The sequence below is a fragment of the Electrophorus electricus genome, chromosome 4 (genome assembly GCF_013358815.1).
Source record: "Electrophorus electricus isolate fEleEle1 chromosome 4, fEleEle1.pri, whole genome shotgun sequence".
NCBI lineage: Eukaryota > Metazoa > Chordata > Actinopteri > Gymnotiformes > Gymnotidae > Electrophorus > Electrophorus electricus.
In genome coordinates, this window is record NC_049538.1 from 10635136 (window position 1) to 10657727 (window position 22592).

At 48.0% G+C, this 22592-nt stretch overlaps 1 protein-coding gene across 2 annotated transcripts in view; it reads left to right on the forward strand.

Moving 5' to 3' along the window:
* The window catches only part of pepd (peptidase D), a 44998-nt gene that overhangs the window by 20924 nt on the left and 1482 nt on the right, over positions 1–22592 (forward strand). For both annotated transcript variants that reach the window (XM_027019784.2, XM_027019777.2), the window contains exons 9-13: positions 5810–5856; positions 19710–19778; positions 20594–20671; positions 21804–21952; positions 22192–22376. In XM_027019784.2, the coding sequence (XP_026875585.2) occupies positions 5810–5856; positions 19710–19778; positions 20594–20671; positions 21804–21952; positions 22192–22376 (528 nt within the window). The remainder of the gene's footprint in view (positions 1–5809; positions 5857–19709; positions 19779–20593; positions 20672–21803; positions 21953–22191; positions 22377–22592) is intronic.

Consider the following 22592-nt stretch of genomic DNA (forward strand, 5'->3'; position numbering starts at 1 on the left):
AACACACCGAGGCTCTGACGTGTGTGTGTGTGTGTGTGTGTGTGTGTGTGTGTGTGTGTGTGTGTGTGTGTGGAAATAAACAACCTTAACACGCAAAAAGAAGCTGGTCCAGTAATTAGAAGTTCAGTATTTAGAAGTTTAGGTTTAAGGTGCTCGTAACCATAACGAAGACATATGCCAGCTGCGATTATTTGGTAACCGTTTTTGAGAATTAATTATCTTAAACTAATTTGCATAATCTCTCTTCTTATAGTAGCCCCTGGAATTCTAATTTTCCTTTAATTAAACGTGTTCAGCTTGGAAAATGTTTTTCATGTGCCGCCACAGCCGTTTTGTTGTTAAAGGGAACGTTTGCAAGGGGAAAAGTGCTCGTCCTTGTGACGTTACTGGGAGACCGGAGTGGGGGATCGGGAGGCCCGCGCCAACTGCGCCTGCGTCCGCTCCCGCACACCTTGGACTGGCGCCTCCGTTCCTGCCGTCCTCCTCGTGCTCCGGTCTTCTGCAGGCGAACACCTCCCCTTCAATTAAAGCTCGCAGGCCTCCATGCGCCGCTCCCTGCCGCGGCCCTCTAGCGGCCCCCGTTACCGTTGCTGTATATTTGCGCGCCACAGACAAAGCTAATGGATCACAGGGTGCCAAAAACGGGGTGAGATGGAGCAGGCGGAGCTACGGGAAGGTAACATGGGGTGGGGCTCGGGAAACCAGGCTTGCTCCCACACTCCCCCTCCTTCCGCGCTAGAGCGCCGCAGGGCGGAGGTGCGCGGCCCGACCTCCCCCCCCCCCCCCCCCCCCCCCCCCGCCGCTTAATGCATTTAGTCAGAGTGGTTTTATTAGCACTACGTCTTCCTCCGCTTAACGCGCGGGGCTGATCAGGGTTTTGAGAAATTACTGTAACCTTTTATGTGTGTGTTGCACTTAATTACAAGCGCGACCTAAACGACTCGTCGAGTCGATGTAATGCGTGAGTGTTTGGGTGATGTAACGAGACAGTCTGGCTCGCGGTGGACAGGACAAGGCAGCTGCTCCCAGACAGTTTTCTCCCTGTTGCCTTTAATTGGAAGCAATGAACGTTGGTCTTTTTAAAAAAGAATGTTGTTCCATCGAAGAGCACGTTTACATCACGCTTGGTCATGGACTCGTGGCACATTTCTTTTTGGCTGCTAGCACAACTGGAACCTTGATAATGGTTTGACCTTAGTCACATGTCACCATGATGCAACAATGCTCAGCATGTTTGGCTGAAGTCGGACAAAGAAAACTAGAGGCTGAGCTCCTCAACAGATGCACAGTTCACTTGCATTAACCCGTCTGATGAGGGTGAGAAGAAGTGTGCGTGTGTGTGTGTGTGTGTGTGTGTGTGTCTGCATGTGTTTCCGTGCATGTGAGTGTGTCTGCGTTTGCTGGAGCGTGTCTCTCCGTGTGTGTGTGTGTGTGTGTGTGTGTGTGTGTGTAGGTAGGGCATGGGAACACTGGCCTTGATGTATGATTGTGGCCTTGATGTTGGCGTTTGTGTGCACAGAGATGAGGTCAGAGCCCTGCACGCCGCACGCCATGCTGACCTGGACATTTCCTCCTGGCTGGAGCGTGCACTTAACAGACACGCCACCTCAATTAGAAGGACTTCTCTGTGTTTGACATACATGGATGTGTAAAACCCTGTTGAGCCTTGCTCTTAATAATGCAAGCTGGGTTATGTGGGTTCTTTCAGACTCTGTCGTTTCCTTGTGCTTTCAACTCTTCTGCAACTGTGACTTTGTGAAGGGTTAGATTTTGTTCTGTTTAACAGAACAATCATTTGGCTCTGCACTTTTAGAAACCAAAATATCTTTTTAGATGCCAAAATTATTTTTCCCAGAACCAGTGATCGCCGCCAATAATAATAATAAATACATTTAATTTATATAGCACTTTTCAGGGACCCAAAGATGCTTATAGTTGACAAAAAGACACTGATGGACATAATGTATGCAGTAGACATTTACAAATAAATATGATTATAGAAGACCTTGAGAGCTGCAAGACATGGTTGGCCACCATCAGTAACCCAAACTTGGATAAAGTCAAATCCACATTCCCACGTGCTGCAAATCCCTGTTTGAACTCAGGGCAGGGCTAGTGGCCAGCCTGTGCTGCTGTGTTGATTCTTGGTAGCTGGGTCCTCTCTCGTCTTCACACACACATACACAGACAGACACAGAGGCCCTTTGCTTTGCTCAGGCGCGTTTCTTCTCAGTGGCTCTGATGGGGAAGGCCTCCGTGTTATATCGGGGCCTGGTATGAAGCCTCACTGCATGTTGTTAAATGTTATGAACCGAGGCTTTTCCCTTTTTCAACTAGGAATTCTGACGCAAATCAGTTCAACTTCCCTCCCTCAGATCTCGCCTCCAGGTTCATCATTTTTTAAACTTCTGAAGTTTAACCCAGAGTGTTTCTCTGGAATGAGACAAGCAATGAAACACACAGTGTCTGTCACAGTCACACAGTCTTAAGATCATTATTATTATTATTATTATGTTAGTAATAATATTACTAGTAATGGTAACAATAATAATTATGATATGATGTGTATTCTATATATCTATATAATATTGTGTGTGTGTGTGTGTGTGTGTGTGTATTATTTTTATTTTTATATATATATATATATATATATATATATATATATAAATATATAAATAATATATATATATATATATATATATATATATAAATATATAAATATATATATATATATATATATAATATATATATATAAATATAAATCTCCTATTAAGTGGTTCCAAAGGCATCATGAATATGATCAAGTATATAAATACAGTGATTATCCACTCTCACGTTATTCAGTTTGACACAAACGTGTTTATTCCCAATGCTGCCATACCAGCATTTTTCAGAAGCGTTTCAAGCACTTTAATAATTATTGTGAGCATTATTAAATGAAGATTTACAGCCCAGCCTGCTTCTGCTCAGACCCAGTGTCTGGAGTGAACGGACAAGGCCACTTCACGCCAGCCCATTGTTAAAACCTACAGTATGAATCATCTTGCAAGCTAACCAGAAGGAAACTGAAAATGTATAGACCAACAGCATGTGATTGTGGTTCGTTCGGTGGAGGGGTAGGACGTAAGAACAAGTGCCATATAAACACGGCAACAAAGGGACCAATTTTGTGTGTCAGTGAGACAGGAGAGCTGCTTAGATATTAATGTAACCTAGCAGAGTCACAGTCTCAGACCGGCTACTGCCTCGACTGACCGAGACCACAAACTCCTGCTGGACCCCACTTGTCCTTGCAGTCATCTGGACCTTGTGTTCCTGAGCGGTCACATCCCTGAACAAATCCACATCTTCAGTCTTCACACTGGGAGCAGCATGTGGGGAAAACACGCATGTTTACAGCCGCTCTTATCCAGAGAGACTTACGAAAGTGCTTTGTCATCTACTCCTAGAATATATCCTAGCCAGTACAGTAGATTAGAGTCCAAGATGCCAACAAACTAGAATACTGTTTAAATACGGGAAATACAGGGATCAATGCTGATACCTCAAAAAATGACAAAATGTGCATAAATGCAAAACCAAACTGACAATAAGTGATGTGAAGGGTTCAGTTAATCAATAGTAGCTCAAGACGATGTTTCTCTGTGGAGAATCCCAGCAGTCAGTAAACACGGAGACAGGCAGCTAAATGCTGCAATTAAATGACATTCACATTCAAATGCAAATTTAAATGGGCTCTGATTGTTTGAATGTTTTTCATGGGCCTCTGTGGTAGTGAGATATGGAGTTGACTTGCAAAGAAAACATTTCTCAATGAGACAAACACCCACAAAAAAATTGACACATGGTTGAAACACAAGTAATGCATTCAGAGCTAAATGAGACAAATTTGTGTTTGTTCACAAAATGGATTATTACATATTGTGGCCAAAAAAAAGTATTTTTTTTTTAAATACACAAAACAAGATGGTGACTCCTACTCCAGTTAGTTCAAAACCCTGCAATGCCAAGAGTCAAGCAAAGAAAAGAAGACTTATTGTGAAAAATACTTTTTAAAAAGTGTAAGATTGCACATACCTAATTTATCCATATCCCTAAGAGTGAGCAAGCTCTGCTCAGGCTGGTGTGTGTGTGTGTGTGTGTGTGTGTGTGTGTGTGTGTGTGTGTGTGTGTGTGTGTGTGTGTGTGTGTGTGTGTGTGTGTGTGTGTGTGTGTGTGTGTGTGTGTGTGTGTGTGTGTGTGTGTGTGTGTGTGTGTGCCTACTGCAATTTAGATGGGTGTGAGCCATCCAAACAAATACTGGGTTTGTAAGAAATGAAACATCGTGTAGTTTTACTTCGATCTTATATTGTCATGACTCATTTATTTCCATGTTCATTCTACTTACGTTCTACATCCCGTCATACTGTCTCATACTGTCGGTTCCTGTCATCTCTGTGACCTGAAGGTGGCCATGGCAACACAGGTCATCTTGGTGACCTGAAGGTGGCTGTTTAGTGGCCATGGCAACACTTCTCCGAGCTTGCTGTCAGTGCTCTCTAGGGGCGTCATTAAAATCTGGCCTCCCTGCACCTGATCTGGTTTCAGTCCGTCGCGCTGACCCCATCACGGGCATGCATCCCCCAGCACCCGTGTCCCCCACTGCTCAGCCTGGACCTGATCTGGGTTCAGTTGTCATGCTGACCCCTTCACGGCCATGCACCCGTGTCCCCCACTGCTCAGCCTGGACCTGATCTGGGTTCAGTTGTCGCGCTGACCCCTTCGTGTATATGCGCCCCATCATTTGTGCCCCCAGCTGCTCAGCCTGGCCTGCTTTGGCTCAGACTTGCTTGGCTCCAGTAGAACTCAGAATCTTCTCTGGGGACCACCAGGTTCCTTTGACCAAGTTAGATGGTTAGGAAAAAGAGTACTCACACACACACACACACACACACACACACACTCTCTTTTATGTCCTCTCTCCAGAGGCCGCTATATATACCGGCGTCCACTTTTTTTTTTTTAGCTCCAGGTCACCTTATTTGTCGAGGCATGTCAGCTGTATAATGGACCAGCCCCGAGTCCCTGGGGATGGGCTGGGGGACTGGGACTGGGGCTCAGCTGGGGCTCGGCTGGGCTGTGGCTCGGCTGGACTGGGGCTGGGGCTCGGCTGGGCCGGGGCTGGGGGACTGGGACCGGGGCTCGGCTGGGCTGGGGCTCGGCTGGGGCTCGGCTGGGCTGGGGCTCGGCTGGGGCTCGGCTGGGCTGGGGCTCGGCAGGGCTGGGGCTGGGGGACTGAGGCTCGGCTGGGCTGGGGCTCGGCTGTGCTGGGGCTGGGGCTCGGCTGTGCTGGGGCTGAAGCTGGGGCTGGGGCTCGGCTGGGCTGGGGCTGGGCTGGGCTGGGGTTGGGGCTCGGCTGGGCTGGGGCTCGGCAGGGCTGGGGCTGGGGGACTGAGGCTCGGCTGGGCTGGGGCTCGGCTGTGCTGGGGCTGAAGCTGGGGTTGGGGCTCGGCTGGGCTGGGGCTGGGCTGGGCTGGGGCTCGGCTGGGGTTGGGGCTCGGCTGGGCTGGGGCTGGGAGCTTGGCCATGCTGCACACCCTCTGCAGTCCAGCCCGTCCATTCCCACTGTTTGTCTCCCTCTCTCTGGTTCTCTAATATCTACTCTCCTCTTTAAAAATTGGTGTATAATTTGGACCCATCAGGTCATCATATCCAGCGCTCTCTCAAACCCGTTAGCCTTTGTCGGCAAGCTGGTCTGCGGGGGCGCTGAGAGGGTGCACACAACCAAGCCTTCATTGGATTTATTTGTTTGCCTCTTTGTTGCCAACAGATAATGAAGCATGTGAAGCCTGGCCATAAGGAATATGAGATGGAAAGGTAAGTGAGAGTGGAGCTCTTCAGCACGTTTGTCTCGGTGATCTTAGAGGTCAAAGAATCACAACACACACCATCGCCCCAGAACACAAGATGCGAAAGACCTTAGAGAAGACACTGTGTGTGTGTGTGTGTGTGTGTTGAGAGGCGTGATCCTCTCAATGCTCTGTGTTCTGTATATGTCCAAATATCTTCAGCGTTTGTTGTTTGTGGCGTGTGTGTGTGTGAGCACAGCACTGTCATTCGTGGTAAATTTGATCACAGACGCACACTTTTGTGAGTACTCTTAATATCCTTTGGGTATGCCTGTTTGTACGTCTTTGTGACATGTCTTAGTTCATGTGGTGTACGGTTCTGCTCACACGGCACAGTGTAGACGTACTGCTGCTGACGTGTGCAAAGGACTTCCTAAAATCTAGAAAACGTTAATTGCCATAAATCACAATGGGTCGTTTTAACCCTCGGAGACTGGGCGCGTTTCCTCAAGCTCGATGTTTCCCTTTCAACGAGACATCTTTGGGTGTGAGATGAAGTCTTAATTCTGGTTCTTCAGAGTCTCAGCCAGGTTCCAGGATGCCAGCACTCCCGACAGACTATAGAGGTTTTCTCACATCTGCAGGAGATCCTCAGAGCTGCAGTGCAATCAGTAATGATGGAACAGCATCAGACAGCCAGGTGGGAAAAAGGGCAAACTCAATGAGCCGGTCCTGGGCTGGATGCGAAGCTACTATGTTGGACATGACGCTACTCTGCTGGACACAGCGCTGTTCTAGGGTACAATAGACCACCCAGACCCTTCTAACAGTGGCTCACTGTAGCGTGCTGCAGCCACACTGAGATTTCTAGTGAGCTCATTTGCTCATTACAGGGTTAATGTTCACTTTTTTTGAAAAGTTGTTTTCAATGTTTCTGTGACGCAGTACAGTTCAGCTGGGTGTGACGTGAGCCGGAGGTGCCAGAGCGAATGAGCGTGCTGAAAGCTAATTCAGAATGGCTTCCAACGATTGCTTTGATTGATTACAGATGGCGTCATTGACTGTGCAGTAATGGCTGGAGCATGCGTTGTCTGTGGGGAGTCTTCAGGAAGCGTGTCGTGTGCACGTTAATTGAGTTTCGCTGGAGTGAGGAAGAGCATGTCTGCAGTCAACAATGCTCCAAATGTCATTATTGTATTGTAATGCAATGCAGGGCAAATCCACTCATGGCTCCTGTTCCACCCTTGCTTGTGAGAGTCTGTTCGCCCACGTGTATGTGTGCCCGCCTGCGTGTGTGTGCGCGTGTGTTTTGTATTAGGGGTGCTTGTACATGGATGTGTGTATGAGTGGTACACACACCCACACATGTGCTGTGCTGTTAGGTGTATAGGTGTGTATTCATTGCTGTGTACTGTCAGCAGTTCTTTAGCCATTTAGTCTGTGAGGGACAAGCTATGCAGGTCCAGGGTTTGAGAAGTGCTTTTGTTGACTTATCATTAGGAACAATTTGATTGGATGTCACCAAATCTCGGAAGCAACTTTTCTTCTTTAACCTGTTTAGATAGCAAGAAAAAAGCTCATTCTCTCTCTCTCTCTCTCTCTCTCTCTCTCTCACACACACTAAAGAGACTTTGCACTTTGGCTGAGTGGCTGTAGCTCTGAGTCTTATTTCCTATGTGGCTGTTCACTGCAGCAGCAAGCGTGTAACTTCAGCCTAGCGTGTTTGGAGTTGAGGCATGGTAGAGCTGTAGCCTGTCTCTGACAGATAGCCTTGACTCTGACGCACTGGCACCCAATGCCAGACACTGTCCACATTCTGTCTGCTGCTCAGAATGAAGCACATTTTGGAAGGGCGGCTGTGGCTTTGAATTGTCAATAATGCACTAAAAAGCCTTAAGAGTTATTTTTGAAAAATAAAGAGAGGAAAACACCCTCCCCTTATCACATCTTCCTTTAGCATAAAGCCATGGAGCTGAAAGGACAGAGCGCTCATGTTGTGGCCCTCCTCTGAAGCTGGGCATGTTCAACTCAGTGATCTCCAACGAGACTTGTATGTTGGTTGTGTAACCGCATCAGACTGGAGTCGTGAATTCAAGCCCTCACAAAGCATCACAGCTCACCTCTTCTCATATCTCCAGATCTGAGGCATCATTTTTAGTGTACATGCAATCTCATCAGGTTCCTGTTGATTGTGGAAGAATGCTGTCTGCATGCCTGCTGGCCAAGACCGATGGTCACTGATGATGCAAAAGCATGCAGTTACGGCATTCAGTGGAGTTGAATGACTGTTGGTTTTTGCGTTTAGAGGATCATGTGCTGGGTCTTTCACTCAGCATGGTTCTGCCAGGACCGGCTCTGCACTGAAGTAAGTCCCTTGAGCTGGCTGGAGAGAGCTCTCTTGACCTTTAACCCAAAGCTCTGAAGGGCCCGGTGTCGGGGAGGAACCCGGGGGACCCCTGAACAGCTCAACAAGCTCGGATGGTTCTCGAACGTTCACAGGGTGTGCTGTCCAGCCAGAGCTCTCATTAGTACCACTAGTAATTTACACAGGAATATTCTCTCAAAGAGGTTCAAGTGAGGTTCAGGGTTTGGCTTCTCTCCTCATATCTGCTCATTTACACGATCCAAGCTCCTCAAAGAGTCTGCCATGGCCAGCAAGGAGTTGCAGTTCATGATGGCGTCTTCAAAGTGGCATCACTTTTTAGGTCATTATTACAGTCAAAGGAATGTAAAATTGTATCATTATGTGAGATTTTTTTATAAGAATTTTCAAGAATATAGCTACATTTAATAATCGAAAACTAGCTAACTGTTATTATACAGTATGTTCTTGTACATATTGATGTTACATCAGCTACACTGTTCACAAAGACGTAAATGTGGCATCAGAAACGTGTTGGACGCTGACTTCGTGAGGATTGGCGATGAGCTGGATAAAAACATGAAGCCATTTAGGTTCACAGCGCTTGGACCCGATCCGAGGCTAAAGGTTGCCGTGTTCGCTACTCAACGTCTACAGCTTTCTCTTATCTGGCAGAATCTCTGGGAATTTCATGAGGTGTAATTCTGGCAAATGGCCTGTTCAACTTTTTTTCTTTTTTACTTCATCTTCTAATAGACTACAGTTTGTTTCAGCGTGTCTGTGCTCACTGTTGGAAAGCCAAGTACAATATGACTCATTCTATTTGGCAAGGTATTAAGATATGGCATGGCTAAATATAACCCCCGTAAGCATGCGTTTTGTGGATTTGTGGCTCTGAGAATAATGCAGATTTCCATTGTGAGGCGTGGTGCAATTCTTCTTAGCAGTTCGCTCAGAGCGTTAAAGCTTATCTAAGCAGTGTGCATCTACTGGAGCTAGCTAGCTTCCCAGAGACATTAGCTGTGGTTATCTAGCGTTAGATGTAATCTGTGAAAGCGGCTTCATCCAATTCTGGCCATGCAGTGCAGATTGAATTTGTGTTATGCTGGATTTGGGGTGGGGGTTGTAATGGCATTGCTTATACTGCACTGCCCCCCCCCCCCCCCCCCCACCACACACACACACACACACACACACACACACACACTCACACACACACAAGAAAACTGGTATCTTTGTTGAGTTTGGAAAGTTTTGACTGACGCTGATGTGAAGCAAGGGTTTGAATGACAACTACGATTTTAATACTCACTTGCCTCATTTTTATCAGCTATTCCTCTCACGTGCACAAGCATTTGCAGACTTTTTAAAATAATCTCTGGGTGCCCCATATTATTCTTTGATGAAAAACACAATTTTTCGTAAGATAAGGGATTAATCTTAGAAATCAAAACCCTAGCAGGTTGTTGGTGCAAACACATTTCTTTGATTTTCCCACAAAAGATTGTTGCTTAGAAATGACTGGGTTATCTGGACTCAAACAACTGTCGTCAGTTATTGAGTTAATGTGCCTCAAAGTCTGAAAAGGTTAAAGGTGCCTGTCACACACGGGTTCCACCTTCTGAATTGCCGCAAGGAAGTCGCGCGACGTGGTCAAAGGTTTGGTCTCTAAGGGAGGAGTCTGGGCCAGCTAAGGTACGTCTGCATCAGCGAGGTTGGTTTTGCTGTGCCCGGTGATGGCCAGAAGCACTTGGTGTGGACCTTGTTCCATGTCACTGTTGGTGTTACCAGGATTCATTTGACATGCAAGTGGATTTTTCTCACGGCGTTTCATCCACTCGACCTTAACCTTGCCCCACCCTCGTCTCTTACCTCGTGTTCTGCAGCGGAGGTGCCACCTGGGAAATTCTCAAACTGCAGAACCATTCCCTGTTAGTAGGTTACTGGTTATTAGCTTACTGAGCTACCACTGGGGCACCGGTAGCTTAGTGGTTAAGGTACTTGACTTGTATTCAGAAAGTTGCCAGTTCAAGCCCACCACCAAATTGTTGGACCCCTGAGCAAGGCCCTTAACCCTCAATTGCTCAAGTTGTACTCTGTCATAATTGTAAATCGCTTTGGGTAAAAGCGTCCGCTAAATGCCAGAAATGTAAATGTAACGCCGGTCCAGCTGTGGCCTCTTCTGACTGGGGCAAACGCACGCCAGTCCAGTCCTGATCAGCCGGAGTGGGAAGGTGTGGTGGGACCGAACATCTGCTGTGGGCAAGCAGTGGAACGTCTCCCATCTCATACTGACCCTGCCTCAGTTCCTCTGTATGCTCCTGAAGACGACGTCAGCCTCTGTTTGCAGACCAGCAAACTGCTCCTCACACAGGAAGAAGCGGAGCTGCTTTTCGGCAGGAGCTAACCCTGACCAGCTGGGACGAGCTGATGGCGCAAGTGGAAATAACCACCTAAAACCACAGCAGCCATTTGCAGGGACGATCGGGCACCTGTGCTGTTAATGATGTGGGATGGGGGGGACGGTTGATGTTGGTGAGAATCCACGGAGCAGTCTCACATTCCTGGGATCCCTTCGCTTCCCCACTGCTGCCCACACCAGGCTTTTGTTCCAAGTGCCAGCTTTTGACATTTATCAGTGTGTTGGCACCATGTTGAGGGTTATCCAGGTGTACGAGACACGTAGTGTAACATATAATTCAGTTTACCTTTTCAGAGGACAGCTGCTTTGTAATCTGCCAACTTTATTGGTTGGATGGGTGTTTGACAAATAGACCTTTTTTTTTTTTTTTTTTTTTAACGGTTACGTTTTAATTCATGTCTCATTCCTTATGTCACATTTTCTGTAAAGATTTAACTTTTTTTTTTGTTGTTGTTGTTAAATGTCACACCTGAGTACAATTTCTACCAGTCTGTTTTTATATTTTTTTTGTGTTGTTTGTTCTGCACACGGGCCCTCTCGAAACCCTGCAAACGTTCCGAGACAAAGCTTCCTCCCACAAGGAACAAAAAACCCCGAACTGACAGTAGAGAAACACAGCTGTTGTTATGGTTACAAGTTAAAAATAGCATGCACAGGTGACAGGGGAGCCAGGAAGACAGGATGAAACGCCACACCGAAACCCGACAATTAACGGCGAGTACGCTGCACGCGGCCTCGCCTGTGTGATACTGGATCTGATTGTTGGTGGGTTATCACATTATTGTGGTCCTGGCTGATTTAGACTCATCGATCATACCTAATGTTTCAGCCATTGCTCCTGACACCAAGAGGATGTTTGGAAAATGGAGTGTTTCAAGGAGGGCATCAAAGGAGTGTTCATGTTTAACTTACCGCACACGTGAGCACTGTTTAACAAAGCGAGATGAAATTGGCTGGAAGCCCCCCCCCCCCCCCCCCCGCGCGTTGTAAGGGCCAACCGAGGCCTCCGCTTCCGCTTGTATTGCCCCGCCACTCCCACGTGTCCGTCCCACGTGCCTCCTCCCGCAACGGCTGCACACGCAGCCTTGATCAGAAGCTGCTGGAGGTTTTAATGAGGAGGCGCAGCGCTCGCGACAGTGCCGGCGGCCGCGACTTCAAAGCCGCAGATATGGCGGCCCGGCGGGGGAAGGGTGGGGGCAGGGTGGGGGCAGGTGGAGGTTGGGGACAGATAATGGCTCGGGCCTATGTTGCTTTTGATTGGTGCTGCTCTGGTTGGTCCTGTCTTCTGTAGAGTTGGTCGGGGGGGGGGTTCTCTGAGAAGCAGAGCTTTGAGGGGTATGTATATATCTGCCATCACACCAGAGTTGGTTGTCAAAACAAACTTTTTGGGAAGGGTGGGGTAGATGTCAGTTTTTGACGTACCTTTGTAGTGGGGTTGGTGGCGTGGTTAAAAAAAACAGATCCAAACCCACGTGAGACTTGCTCACTTCTTGTTTTCTATGGTTGGTTTTGTTTTGATTTTCTTTTTCCTCCACCCACCAGGTTCACAATCAAAATTCATAAACTCCCCAGCACGTAGTCTAGCGGAGGGAGTGTTCTTCTCAAAGAGCACGCTCTCAGCATCCCGCCAACAGTGCACTCAGGACAGAATCATATTTCCGTTATTCAGTCAGCCTCCGTGTGGCTGTAGTTTATAGTCTGGAATGGCACTGTTCCTCTCGCAGTGTGAATATTCTTGTGTAAAACCTTTCCAGCTACCAGCCGTGCTCTCCTGGAGAAGGTCTGGTGATGGGTACGGCGGGCTCGACGCCCCAAGCGTGCTCTGTGTAGCGGCTAACTGCGCCGCGATTCTGCCTCGGAAGATGTTTTCTGCCTGTAAAGTTTTTTTGTCCCTCTTCATGTGCCGCCTCAGAGACGCCGGGCCTGTGTCTTTGGGCCAATGCCGTCTCGGCCACGGCTGCTTTGAGGCCTGTTCTCTGTCAGAAGCATGCTTCAGACCATATGACTTCCACTCCCCAGCGCTGGATGTGCTCCGGTAACACCCGCTGGGACCAGCGGCCAGACAGTCTCTCCGCCCCATACACACGGTTCACGTCAGCCTTGCCCGTGAGCCGCTCACCTGCCGCCTGCCAGGACGACGGGTGAATACGACAGCCGCGGTCCCGGCGCTAAGCAACAAAAATGCCCCGCTGCTTACCAAGCTCAGTCCTGTCGACCTTCGTTGTCTCTTTTGAAAACCTCCCCGGGGAGAGCTGAACGAGGGGAGAGGAGGCAGACTGTTCCTTCTCCGGAGCGCTCCTGGAACGAAGCCGCTAGCTCTCGCTGGGCTTTAATCAATGGAAAACAGGGCGGCTGTTATCTGTGTGGGGAAGCTTTGAACCGCACACATCTTTTGAAAAGGAACGGTGGGGCTGGTGGACTCCTCACTCGGATGGCCCTCATCTCTTCATACCGCAACATGCAAGTGTTACGAAAAGGGAACTGAGATTTTCAAGCTAAGACGATTACTAATTAGTCTTTGTTTTGTTTTTGGTTTTTGTTCTGCCAGCTGCCCAGTTCCCGTACTCCGCTGCATCTGTCTCGTGTCTTCGTAATTCCTTCCGCACGTGTTCGTCTACATACAAGCATATGTTTCTGGGGAAGTACTGACAGGAGGATGCAGACATGTCTGATAACACCCTCTGATTGTCACTACAGAGACCAAAGTAACGACCCACTGTTTTGCCATCTTGTGTTCAAGGACCTTGTCTGATGTGGTTCATGACAGTGTGTTAAAGATTTCCAAAAATGTCGGCACCCAGTTGATTATTGGCCGTGACATGCTGCCCTGCGGTGGGGTATGATGGCCAGCTGTGAGTGGCTCTTGAAATGTAGCCACGCGTGCGTTTTCCTGTATCGTACTAATATAGGCTTCCCTGGGCTTTGTTCTGTAACCCTAACTTTTCTGAGAGTTCTTTTCATCCAGCCTTCCAACGTAGAGCTGTCTCCACATCCATCAGGATGGAGTGATGGCTGTGGCATTACCGTGGCAACAGAAACGAGACAAACCTCTCCAGCCTTCCAGGATAAAGATTCCTACCGCATCCTGATTCATTTGCCAGCGGTGTGAACGTCTCCCAGCCAAACGTTCTGGACCGAACTGATAAAAGTGAAACGCGACCAGCTGCTTCCATCAGTGACTGCTCTGTCCACACAGTGCCTCCACCGTGTCTCTCTGTAAAAGGTTTTTTTTGGCACGGGTGCCTCCAGATATAGGTATGGATCCCGTAATCAGGCCCCTCGTCGCCTATTCCAGTAAGGGGGCTCTAGTTTCAGCGGCTATTCTAATTTTCCGGCTTTGTGTCTGATTCTTCGTCCTTGCCGCTGTCCTCTGTTGAGCCCTAGGCACTGGCTGTCTCTATAGTTCCAGTAACCTGCCACGCTTGTTAAAGCACCTTCCTTAATTTGCTCCAGCTGCGATTTACCTGAACACGAAGGCATCTTGTAAAGCCGCCTTTTAAAATGCAGACTTCCAGGGGATTTGAGGCGCGAGCCCGAGCTCTGAGGTGGCGACAGAGGCTCTGGGTTCAGGCTGAAAACTTTTGGCACTCTTGGAGGACGCGGAAGAGAAACCAAGAAGGATTGGAGAGAGAAGTGACGGGAATGGAAAGAAAGAGTTTGGAGGAGAAGGGAGGATTTGGAAGGAGGGCAGAAGGAAAGAAAAAAGAGAGAGAGCGCGCGAGAGCTAGAAAGTTACAAGAGAAGCTCCAGAGAGCTTTTGTTGTGATTTTTGGCCAGGGAGGCAGAGGAGCCCGTTCCCTGGCCCACTCTGCTGCACCCGGGGGCTCTGAGCCTCCGTCAGCCCCCAGTGGAGCCCTTGCTCTCTGTGCCAGCTCCAAGGGCCTCCGAGGTGGCTCTCTCCCCAGCGAAGACGAGCCCCGAGCGCCGCGAGGATCCGAGCCCCCTGCAGACGGCCAGACCCGGCGCGCAGGCAGGTGCGACGTCCTCCTCGGCCAGAACCCGAAAGAACCGCCCCCGAAAGGCACCCTCCCCGGTTCCTGAAGGTCGCCGCGTTGAGACCTCGCTCAGTGCGGCTCGGCTCCTCCGATGGAGTGGATTTGAGGTACAGATGTGCGGCGTCATTACAAATGCCAGGAACAGTCACGCAACAAGCATCACGCGCAGACCTTTGTGGGCGTGGCGCGCTGATTTGGCACTGCGTCCATCTTGAAGAAAGCTGGTGGGAGGATAAGCCGCGATGAAAAATCGCCTTCTGCCCCATAAAGGAAAATCCCGGAGACGATGGCTGGAAGTCGCTGGCCAGAAAACGGTTTAATCCTCCTGAAAAGGCAGATCCTGATTGGGGAGGGTTGCTTTTTTGCCGTAGCAGATTAAACAGTCTCGCCTCCCCTCCCTTCCTGCCATCTGGCAGAGTTTCTTCGTTTTATGTCTGTTATTAAGCGCATGCCAGTCGTGCGGGAGGGTTTCCGTTAAGGAGGCAACCATACGGCAGGGCCGGGGCCTGCCCATCAGAGCGGGCGATGGAGTACCGGCTGGGCGGCGGGGGGGAGGAGGTCTGCAACCCAGCTAAGCCAAATTTGAAGGGTTTCGTCTCTCCTCAGACAGCAGTGAGTCATCGGCTCTTTTGGTGAAGGTCAATGTCGATCTGGGTCTGAATCACTGATTCAGTGATGTACGGAACAGATGGGTGGAGGATTCTTTGCTCACAGCAGTGATAATAATCGTAATATACATTTGTGTGTCACGAATCAGCTGTAAGTGACGTTCGGAGTGCCATGAAATATGGACAGTTAAGTGATATTGACATTCAAAATATCCTGCGTTTGTGTAACAGCGATACTGCGACTCAGGTTACACTGTGCCCAACAACGCTTTGTTTCCTGGTTCTGCGCATTATTACTTGTTTCTCCTTGTAGAATCAGCTGCTGTGTCTGAGTGCTGGAGTTCTACAGTCACGGTTGGGGGTGACAGATGGGGAGACTGAAGTCATGCGCGCTTCCTGCGCAGGATACCGGAGTGAGGCCATGCGTTCCTGGCTGCATGTGAATCAAGGAATTGCCGGCATGCCGTGTGCTTTGTTCCGAGAGCTGAGACGAGGTGCGTTGTCATAGCTTGGCCCTCCGATGCGGGCGCTGGAGTGCTTCTCTCTGTTGCCGTGGCACCCAGGTGAACAGGCACGTGCGGGACGTGCTGCCCCTGTTCACCTCCGTAGAGCAGCAGGGAGGTTGCACTTCTCTGCATCACTGCTGGATGCGGAGTTCCCCCGATGCGTGGTGGGACATTAATCGGGAGGCGTGGCCACGGTAGCGGGGGCAGGTGTAACGCTCATTTCCACCTCAGTAGATCCTCCTCTCTTCTGTGGACGTCCGCTGGCCTAGTGGATAGCACTTTGGGCTATCGGAAGGTTGGGGGTTCTAATCCTGGCTCTGCCACGCATGCACACCGGACCCTTTAGCAAGGCTGACCAGGACGGTTCTTTCATAATCCAGGTCGCCAGCTGGGCGTGTTGTGCCAGCCAACACGAAACACATGGACCCTCTATTAAGTGTCTGGATATTTGATATACATGTCTCTTTCTCTATTTCTAATTAATTAATTCATTAGTACTTGTTGTGAAGGGCACCTCTGTCAGTTATTAAATGGTGAAACAGTTCATTATAAAAACAGTAATGTAACTGAAGCTGACTCTGTGGCTAGCTGGTTTGTATTCGTTATAATTAGATTCAAGGGTGACATTTATCTGGGTGCATAAAATAGCTGGAAGTGTACGCTGGGTTTGTTGTACCGTTCCTGCCGCACTCCCCCGTGAGGTCCTCTTTCACAGGAAACGTGAAAAGCTTTTACGCAGCTTTTCTTCCTTCAGTGCTACGCTTTAGGGACGAGTTCCCTTCTGTTTTGGGCTGACAAATTTTGCTCGGCGCATTTGTGTGAGTAATGCTAATCTTTACCGCCTCACTGTTGTTGGAGAGCGGCGTGAGATCTTTTGTATTTCCTGTAGCTGTAGCTGCCGTGGTCTTCCACGCGGCACTGCAGTAGTTGCCGGGAGACCCTTTGCCTGGCCTTCAATGCATGCAGTGCTTGGCCCTGCTGGACACATGAATGTTTTAAGTGAGTGAACGAATATTTTAGCTCCCAACATCCGTTCACACGCCCTTAGTGAAGTGTGGGCATCACATCACTGCGTTTCTTAATGGCTGTCATTCGTTACTACCCACAATCCAGTGCTCTGACGTTGTAATTATTCTTAGTTCGCTTTTGAATGTGTATGGGCCACCTACCGTGATGGGGGTGTTTTTGTAAAAAGAATTTAAAATTTATTTATTTATTTTTGTGGCTAACAGCAGTGGAGTGGTTTTGTATCTGCTGGCAGGAGAGTGTTTTCAGAAAGACAGATTGCCACTTCCATTTTATTTCACACCTCACAAATGATGATAAAATAGTCCACATGCTGAACTGTAACGCGATAACATTATTGCACGCGGAAAACATTGTGTCTTCATATCAAACATCGGAGTCTTATACTTGTACGTACAAAGAGGCCAGCGTTGTGTTGTGAATACAGGATTAAAGGTGCTCAAAATTCAAGCAACCGCTTAACTCAACCAGTTACACACACACACACCAGTATAGAACCAAGCAGCAATGTAGACTTTTAGCCTGTCGTTCTTACACACTCACTGGTGGATAATGAGACGTTAAGCCCAGAGCGTCTGCTGGTACAAAGTGTCTTTTGATTCAAACAAACCTTTAAAGACCAGTTTCCTTGATCCTTCCACAATGCCCTGCCATATAATGAGAGAGAATCTGATCCCTGTTTTAATAGCCATCAGAATATGTGAACGTGAGAGGCAGGATGTGCAGGTCTGCCAATTAGAAGGCGCCTGACCTTTTCGGGCTTCTGTCTCATGCTGTGAACTTTTCATTTGGAATTTGATTGAGTTCTCTTCAGGACCAGCTAAAGGTCTCCGGACATTAATTACAACTTAATCATGGGGTACATTTCTGCCCAAAGTTAACTCAAAAATAAACCACAAGCTCATGACTGTGCTTAACTAAACATTGGGATAATTGCAAGCCATCTGTACGGTGTTTTGCGCCAGTGACATTACCGACGTAGTCCCAGTTGGCCAAACTCAGGATTAGTATTTAAAGTACAAAGGCCAAGTGAACCAGGATTACGGTGAGGTGAGATGTCACGCAATCAGATCCTGATTTTCAGATGTAAAACTAAAATCTTCGAGGGATTGAGACCTTTTCCACCTTCCACCTGTGCATTATAATTCAGAGTGGTTCTATATGATGTCAGAGAGGCATGGCTATTTGATCAGACTTATCTACTCAAGCTTACAGATAGTAGGCACAGGGCTTCTGGACAGGGTTTGGAATGACATTCAGAGCTAACTGTCTTTCTTTTGATGGTGTTGCTTCTTTTATTTAATCCACCCAGTGACTGAAGATTAATTGTTTAGGCTTTAGGGTTTTTTTCCTAGGTTTTTTAATGGTTTTATGTGTTGTTGTTCGTGGTTTGTTTGTGGTTTCTTATATATTTGGCAAAGCTGTACTAACCAGCTCCCATGGTGTGTGTGTGTGTGTGTGTGTGTGTGTGTGTGTGTGTGTGTGTGTGTGTGTGTGTGTGTGTGTGTGTGTGCGTGTGTGTGCGCAGTAACCAGGATCCAGCTTCCCTCCCCTGCTCTGTCTGCCATCATGGGATTTAATTAAAGATGAATCTCAGTGACTGGACTGTACATGACCTCGGAGCACACACGCGTGTTTTTATATATATATACACACACACACACACATGCTGGGTAGAACTCCTATCAGATTAACTGGATGTGGCTCTTGTCTGAGTAAGGCGCTGTAGTTCTCTGTGCTTGGGGGAGGAGGGCCGTGTTTGCAGCTGCTGTTATCTTTAGCTCCCCACCCCTCTCCCTTTCTCTCCAACTCTCTCCATTTGTCTCCTTAACTTCTCTTCTGCTCACTCTCCCTAACACACACGGTTTATAGCTGGGGGCTGCATATCTCAGGAACACTCTGTGATCCACATTATTCTTTCTTGTGCCTGACAAGGGAGTGTATCTGACTTTTGTAGATATTTATGTTAAACCATGGTCTTGGGAAAGCATCCAAAGTTTCCAGCATTGCTGCTTGAAGATCTCGACGATTTCCACCGTTTCATGGTTCATGGTTTAGTTCTAGTTTTTGATTCACATGTCCTTCTTGGGTGTCTCCTACCGCAGGCGTATGTACTCGTGGACACAGAGGGCTGGTGCGTCTGCAGATCTTGGCATTCAGTAGCTGGTCGGGAGGGCTGCTGCTCAGCTGGAATTAAAGCTGACCCCGATGCAGATACCTTGTTGCCAGATCCTCTCATTTAGGTCTTTTTAAAGAGTACTCCTTGCAAAATGCAAACGTCAGTATGTGGTTCTGTACTGTCAGGGTTGGGAGACCCCAGCAGGGTTTCTTTACTTAGAAAACAAGGGAATAACATGGAAGCTTTTTTTAATGCCACCACCAAAAAACAACTTTTTAAAATAAAAAAGTGAAATAAGAAGTGAGTGAAATTGGGGATTTGGGTGCACTGACCTTTCACAGGGCCCTGAACGCTTCTAGAGAGGCATGCATCACATGTACATCAGTCTTGTATAAGAGGTTGTGCCTAAGATAAATGACTTTTAGCTCAGTAGTTGAGTGGGTCTTTTGCTCGGTAGTCGAGTGGGTCTTTTGCTCGGTAGTCGAGTGGGTCTTTTGCTCGGTAGTCGAGTGGGTCTTTTGCTCGGTAGTCGAGTGGGGCTTTAGCTCGGTAGTCGAGTGGGGCTTTAGCTCGGTAGTCGAGTGGGGCTTTAGCTCGGTAGTCGAGTGGGGCTTTAGCTCGGTAGTCGAGTGGGGCTTTAGCTCGGTAGTCGAGTGGGGCTTTAGCTCGATAGTCCAGTGGGGCTTTAACTCGGTAGTCGAGTGGGGTTTTTACTGAATATCTTAAGTGAAGCTTAGATTTAGGGTCCCTATGATGTATGGTCCTTTCTGCATGTGACTTTTGTGTATGATTGATTTTCAGCCTTTTCTACTGTGTGTGTGTGTGTGTGTGTGTGTTTGTTAGTTTGTTTCAGCACTATTGCTACTCTCGTGGGGGAATGCGACAAACCTCCTACACCTGCATCTGTGGAAGGTAAGGCCAACAGTTCGGTCATAATTTGTCTCCCAGCCACCAAATCAGCAAGGTTCTGAGATCTGCTCCCAGTGACTACAGGTGCTAATGACAAGGCCATTAGCAGATACCACATGCCCTTCCACCACAGTAGCTGAATAAATGTCATTTAGGAGGGAAATGAAAGTCATTCTTGCACTGTGAGAATATGTCTCACTCTTCTGGGTGTTCTTCCAAGCTCCAGTACCTCCTTGCTGCCTCTAGAGGGGGCTGATGTGTGCAGTTAGAAATTCCACCGTCAAACTGAATCATCTGAGTGTGCAGATGATGTCCACCCTACTGTGGGAGGCTCCCAGGCTGCACCAAGGAGCACCTTTCCACGCCCCTGACCACTCCCCTGGCCGACTCGTTTGAGCTGTTCTTCATGGAGTCATACAAGGACTGCTGACCTCAGATCAGTTTTTGCTTGGATTTTTTTTTTTTACCAAGATCACCATAATCAGGGCAGGAGCCTTTGCCTGGACTACATGTCCTGCTTTATAAAGCTTTGCTAAAGCCAGCCTGGAAAGCACAGTTGTTCTCAGATGCATCTACCATAGATAAAACACAAAATGCAGTCTGGCTGACTTCATAGAATACTTAATAGTTCGTAGAATGCTTAAGTTCGTAGTATTGTTAAATGTTGTACAGGGGAATAGTCAGGGGTATATAAGTACACTTACGTATTACAAAGTCTTGCTGACTGAGAACATTTGATGATTCTCACATTCAGCTTGGTGTTTCTTGCTGGACGTTTGTCTGATAGTGGCCATGTTGTATTGGTTGAATCCCTGCAGTGGAAACAACTCATCCATCCTGCACTACGGCCATGCGGGGGCGCCGAATGACAAAACCATTCAGGACGGAGACATGTGGTGAGTGCACGGCCCAAGCCAAGCCCCGCCTTTCACATGACTTCCTTTGACAGGTCACATGACTTCCTTCCTTTCTTCTGTATTGCTCATTTAGCATGTTGTATGCACTTATATACAAACCCTTTTCCTGCCTTAGTCTTATCCGCAAGGTTTTCTCCTCTACCTGTTCAGAATGATATAGTAACCGCACTATAACGCATGCATGCCCACAGTGCATATCAGTGTGTGCAACACTGTGAAACAAAATGAATACAGGCGTGTTTTATTGTGTCTGTGTGTGTCTGTATTGCCCTAACCAACTTATGCACTCTGCATAATACATTTCATATACTGAAAGGACAGGCTGAGACTTGCATGCACACGTGCGCACAAAGCTTTACCATGCTCTAGTCCTGCCACATTAGCAGTAAAACATCTCCCCCTGGTGGCCAAAAGCAGTAAAGCACTTCTTTCCCAAGTTTTGAAACAAGAACTTAGGAGTCTTAAGCATGAACAGATATAGCAGCGCCCCCTTTTCATCTTTTGTCTGCTGTTTTGTTTCTGTTTTGTGAGGGCTGTCGTTTTGTATTTAATGTGTCCTGGTTTAAAACTGGCCAGTGTTAGACGGTGTCACTAACACTTTAGATTCACAAACTTTTGAAAAAAAATTTTTTTAAAGCTACCCTGTCGAGCACAAATTTGTTAAAGAATTACACAGAATTACACAGCTAATTTGATAGCACATTTCTATGACATATTTAACTTCAAAAAAGATGCTCCGATTCCAGAGGCGCACTCAAACTGTGAACCATTCGGAGAGCGACTGCCGTAAGAAGCACCCGTTTGGGAGGGACCTGTGTTTGTTCTTTGGGAAGGCTGTCAGCTGCTCAGGTCTGGTTGGGTAAATCATGGGCCAGCAGCCCTGCTTTCTCAAGTACTTTTAAAAACCACTACACTGGACCTCCATCCGACAGCCTCCTCGAGAACCAGAGGGGTCCCAGATAGGTTTCGTCCCAGACTGTAATATGTAGAGGGCAGAATTTGTTGGGATTTGTCTGCACGTTTGTCTGTCACACGTGCCCCCTAACGAGGGGTCTAATGAAGAAGGGGCAGGGTTTAACGGCTCAGCTTCCTGCCTGTGCTCCTCCCCCAGCCTGTTCGACATGGGCGGAGAGTATTACTGCTACTCCTCCGACATCACCTGCTCCTTCCCAGCCAGCGGCAAGTTCACCCCTGACCAGAAGGCCATTTACGAGGCCGTGTTCAAGTCGTCCAGGGCCGTCCTGGATGCCCTCAAACCAGGTATGTGGACACTAGGACCCAGAAGAAAAGCATGAAGTCTTGGGGAGTTGAAGCATGTTTTGTACGTTTCTGGAAGGTTATCTTACATTTTGTCAGTCTTTCTGTTTTGGAGCATGTAAACAATGAAGAATGTTTTGGTTAAGTGCAAAAAAAAGAAAACAAAGTGACCAAATACTCCATGTAGTCACCTTACAGCTCATTGGAGTAGCTCGTGCAGTGAAGCCCCGCCCCTTCTGCAGGTGTGAAGTGGACGGACATGCACCGTCTGGCCGACCGGGTCCACCTGGAGGAACTGGTGAAGGTCGGCATCCTTCACGGGAGCGTGGAGGACATGCAGAAGGAGCACCTGGGCGCTGTCTTCATGCCCCACGGCCTCGGTCACCTACTGGGCATTGATGTGCATGATGTCGGGGGGTATCCGGAGGTCAGTGACAAGCACAACGGCACACAGGTGTGAGAGAGGTTCACAGACAACACCCAGCATTGTCTGGGGAAATGGTTTAATACATCTGAAGGTCACAAAGACACAAAGGCTGTGATTGGCTGAGTTTATTGGCTGAATATATTCCGTTTCTAGGGCTTTGCCATGTACAGTGACAAAGCAAATTTGTTTCAATTTACCGTCAATGTATGTAGTCTA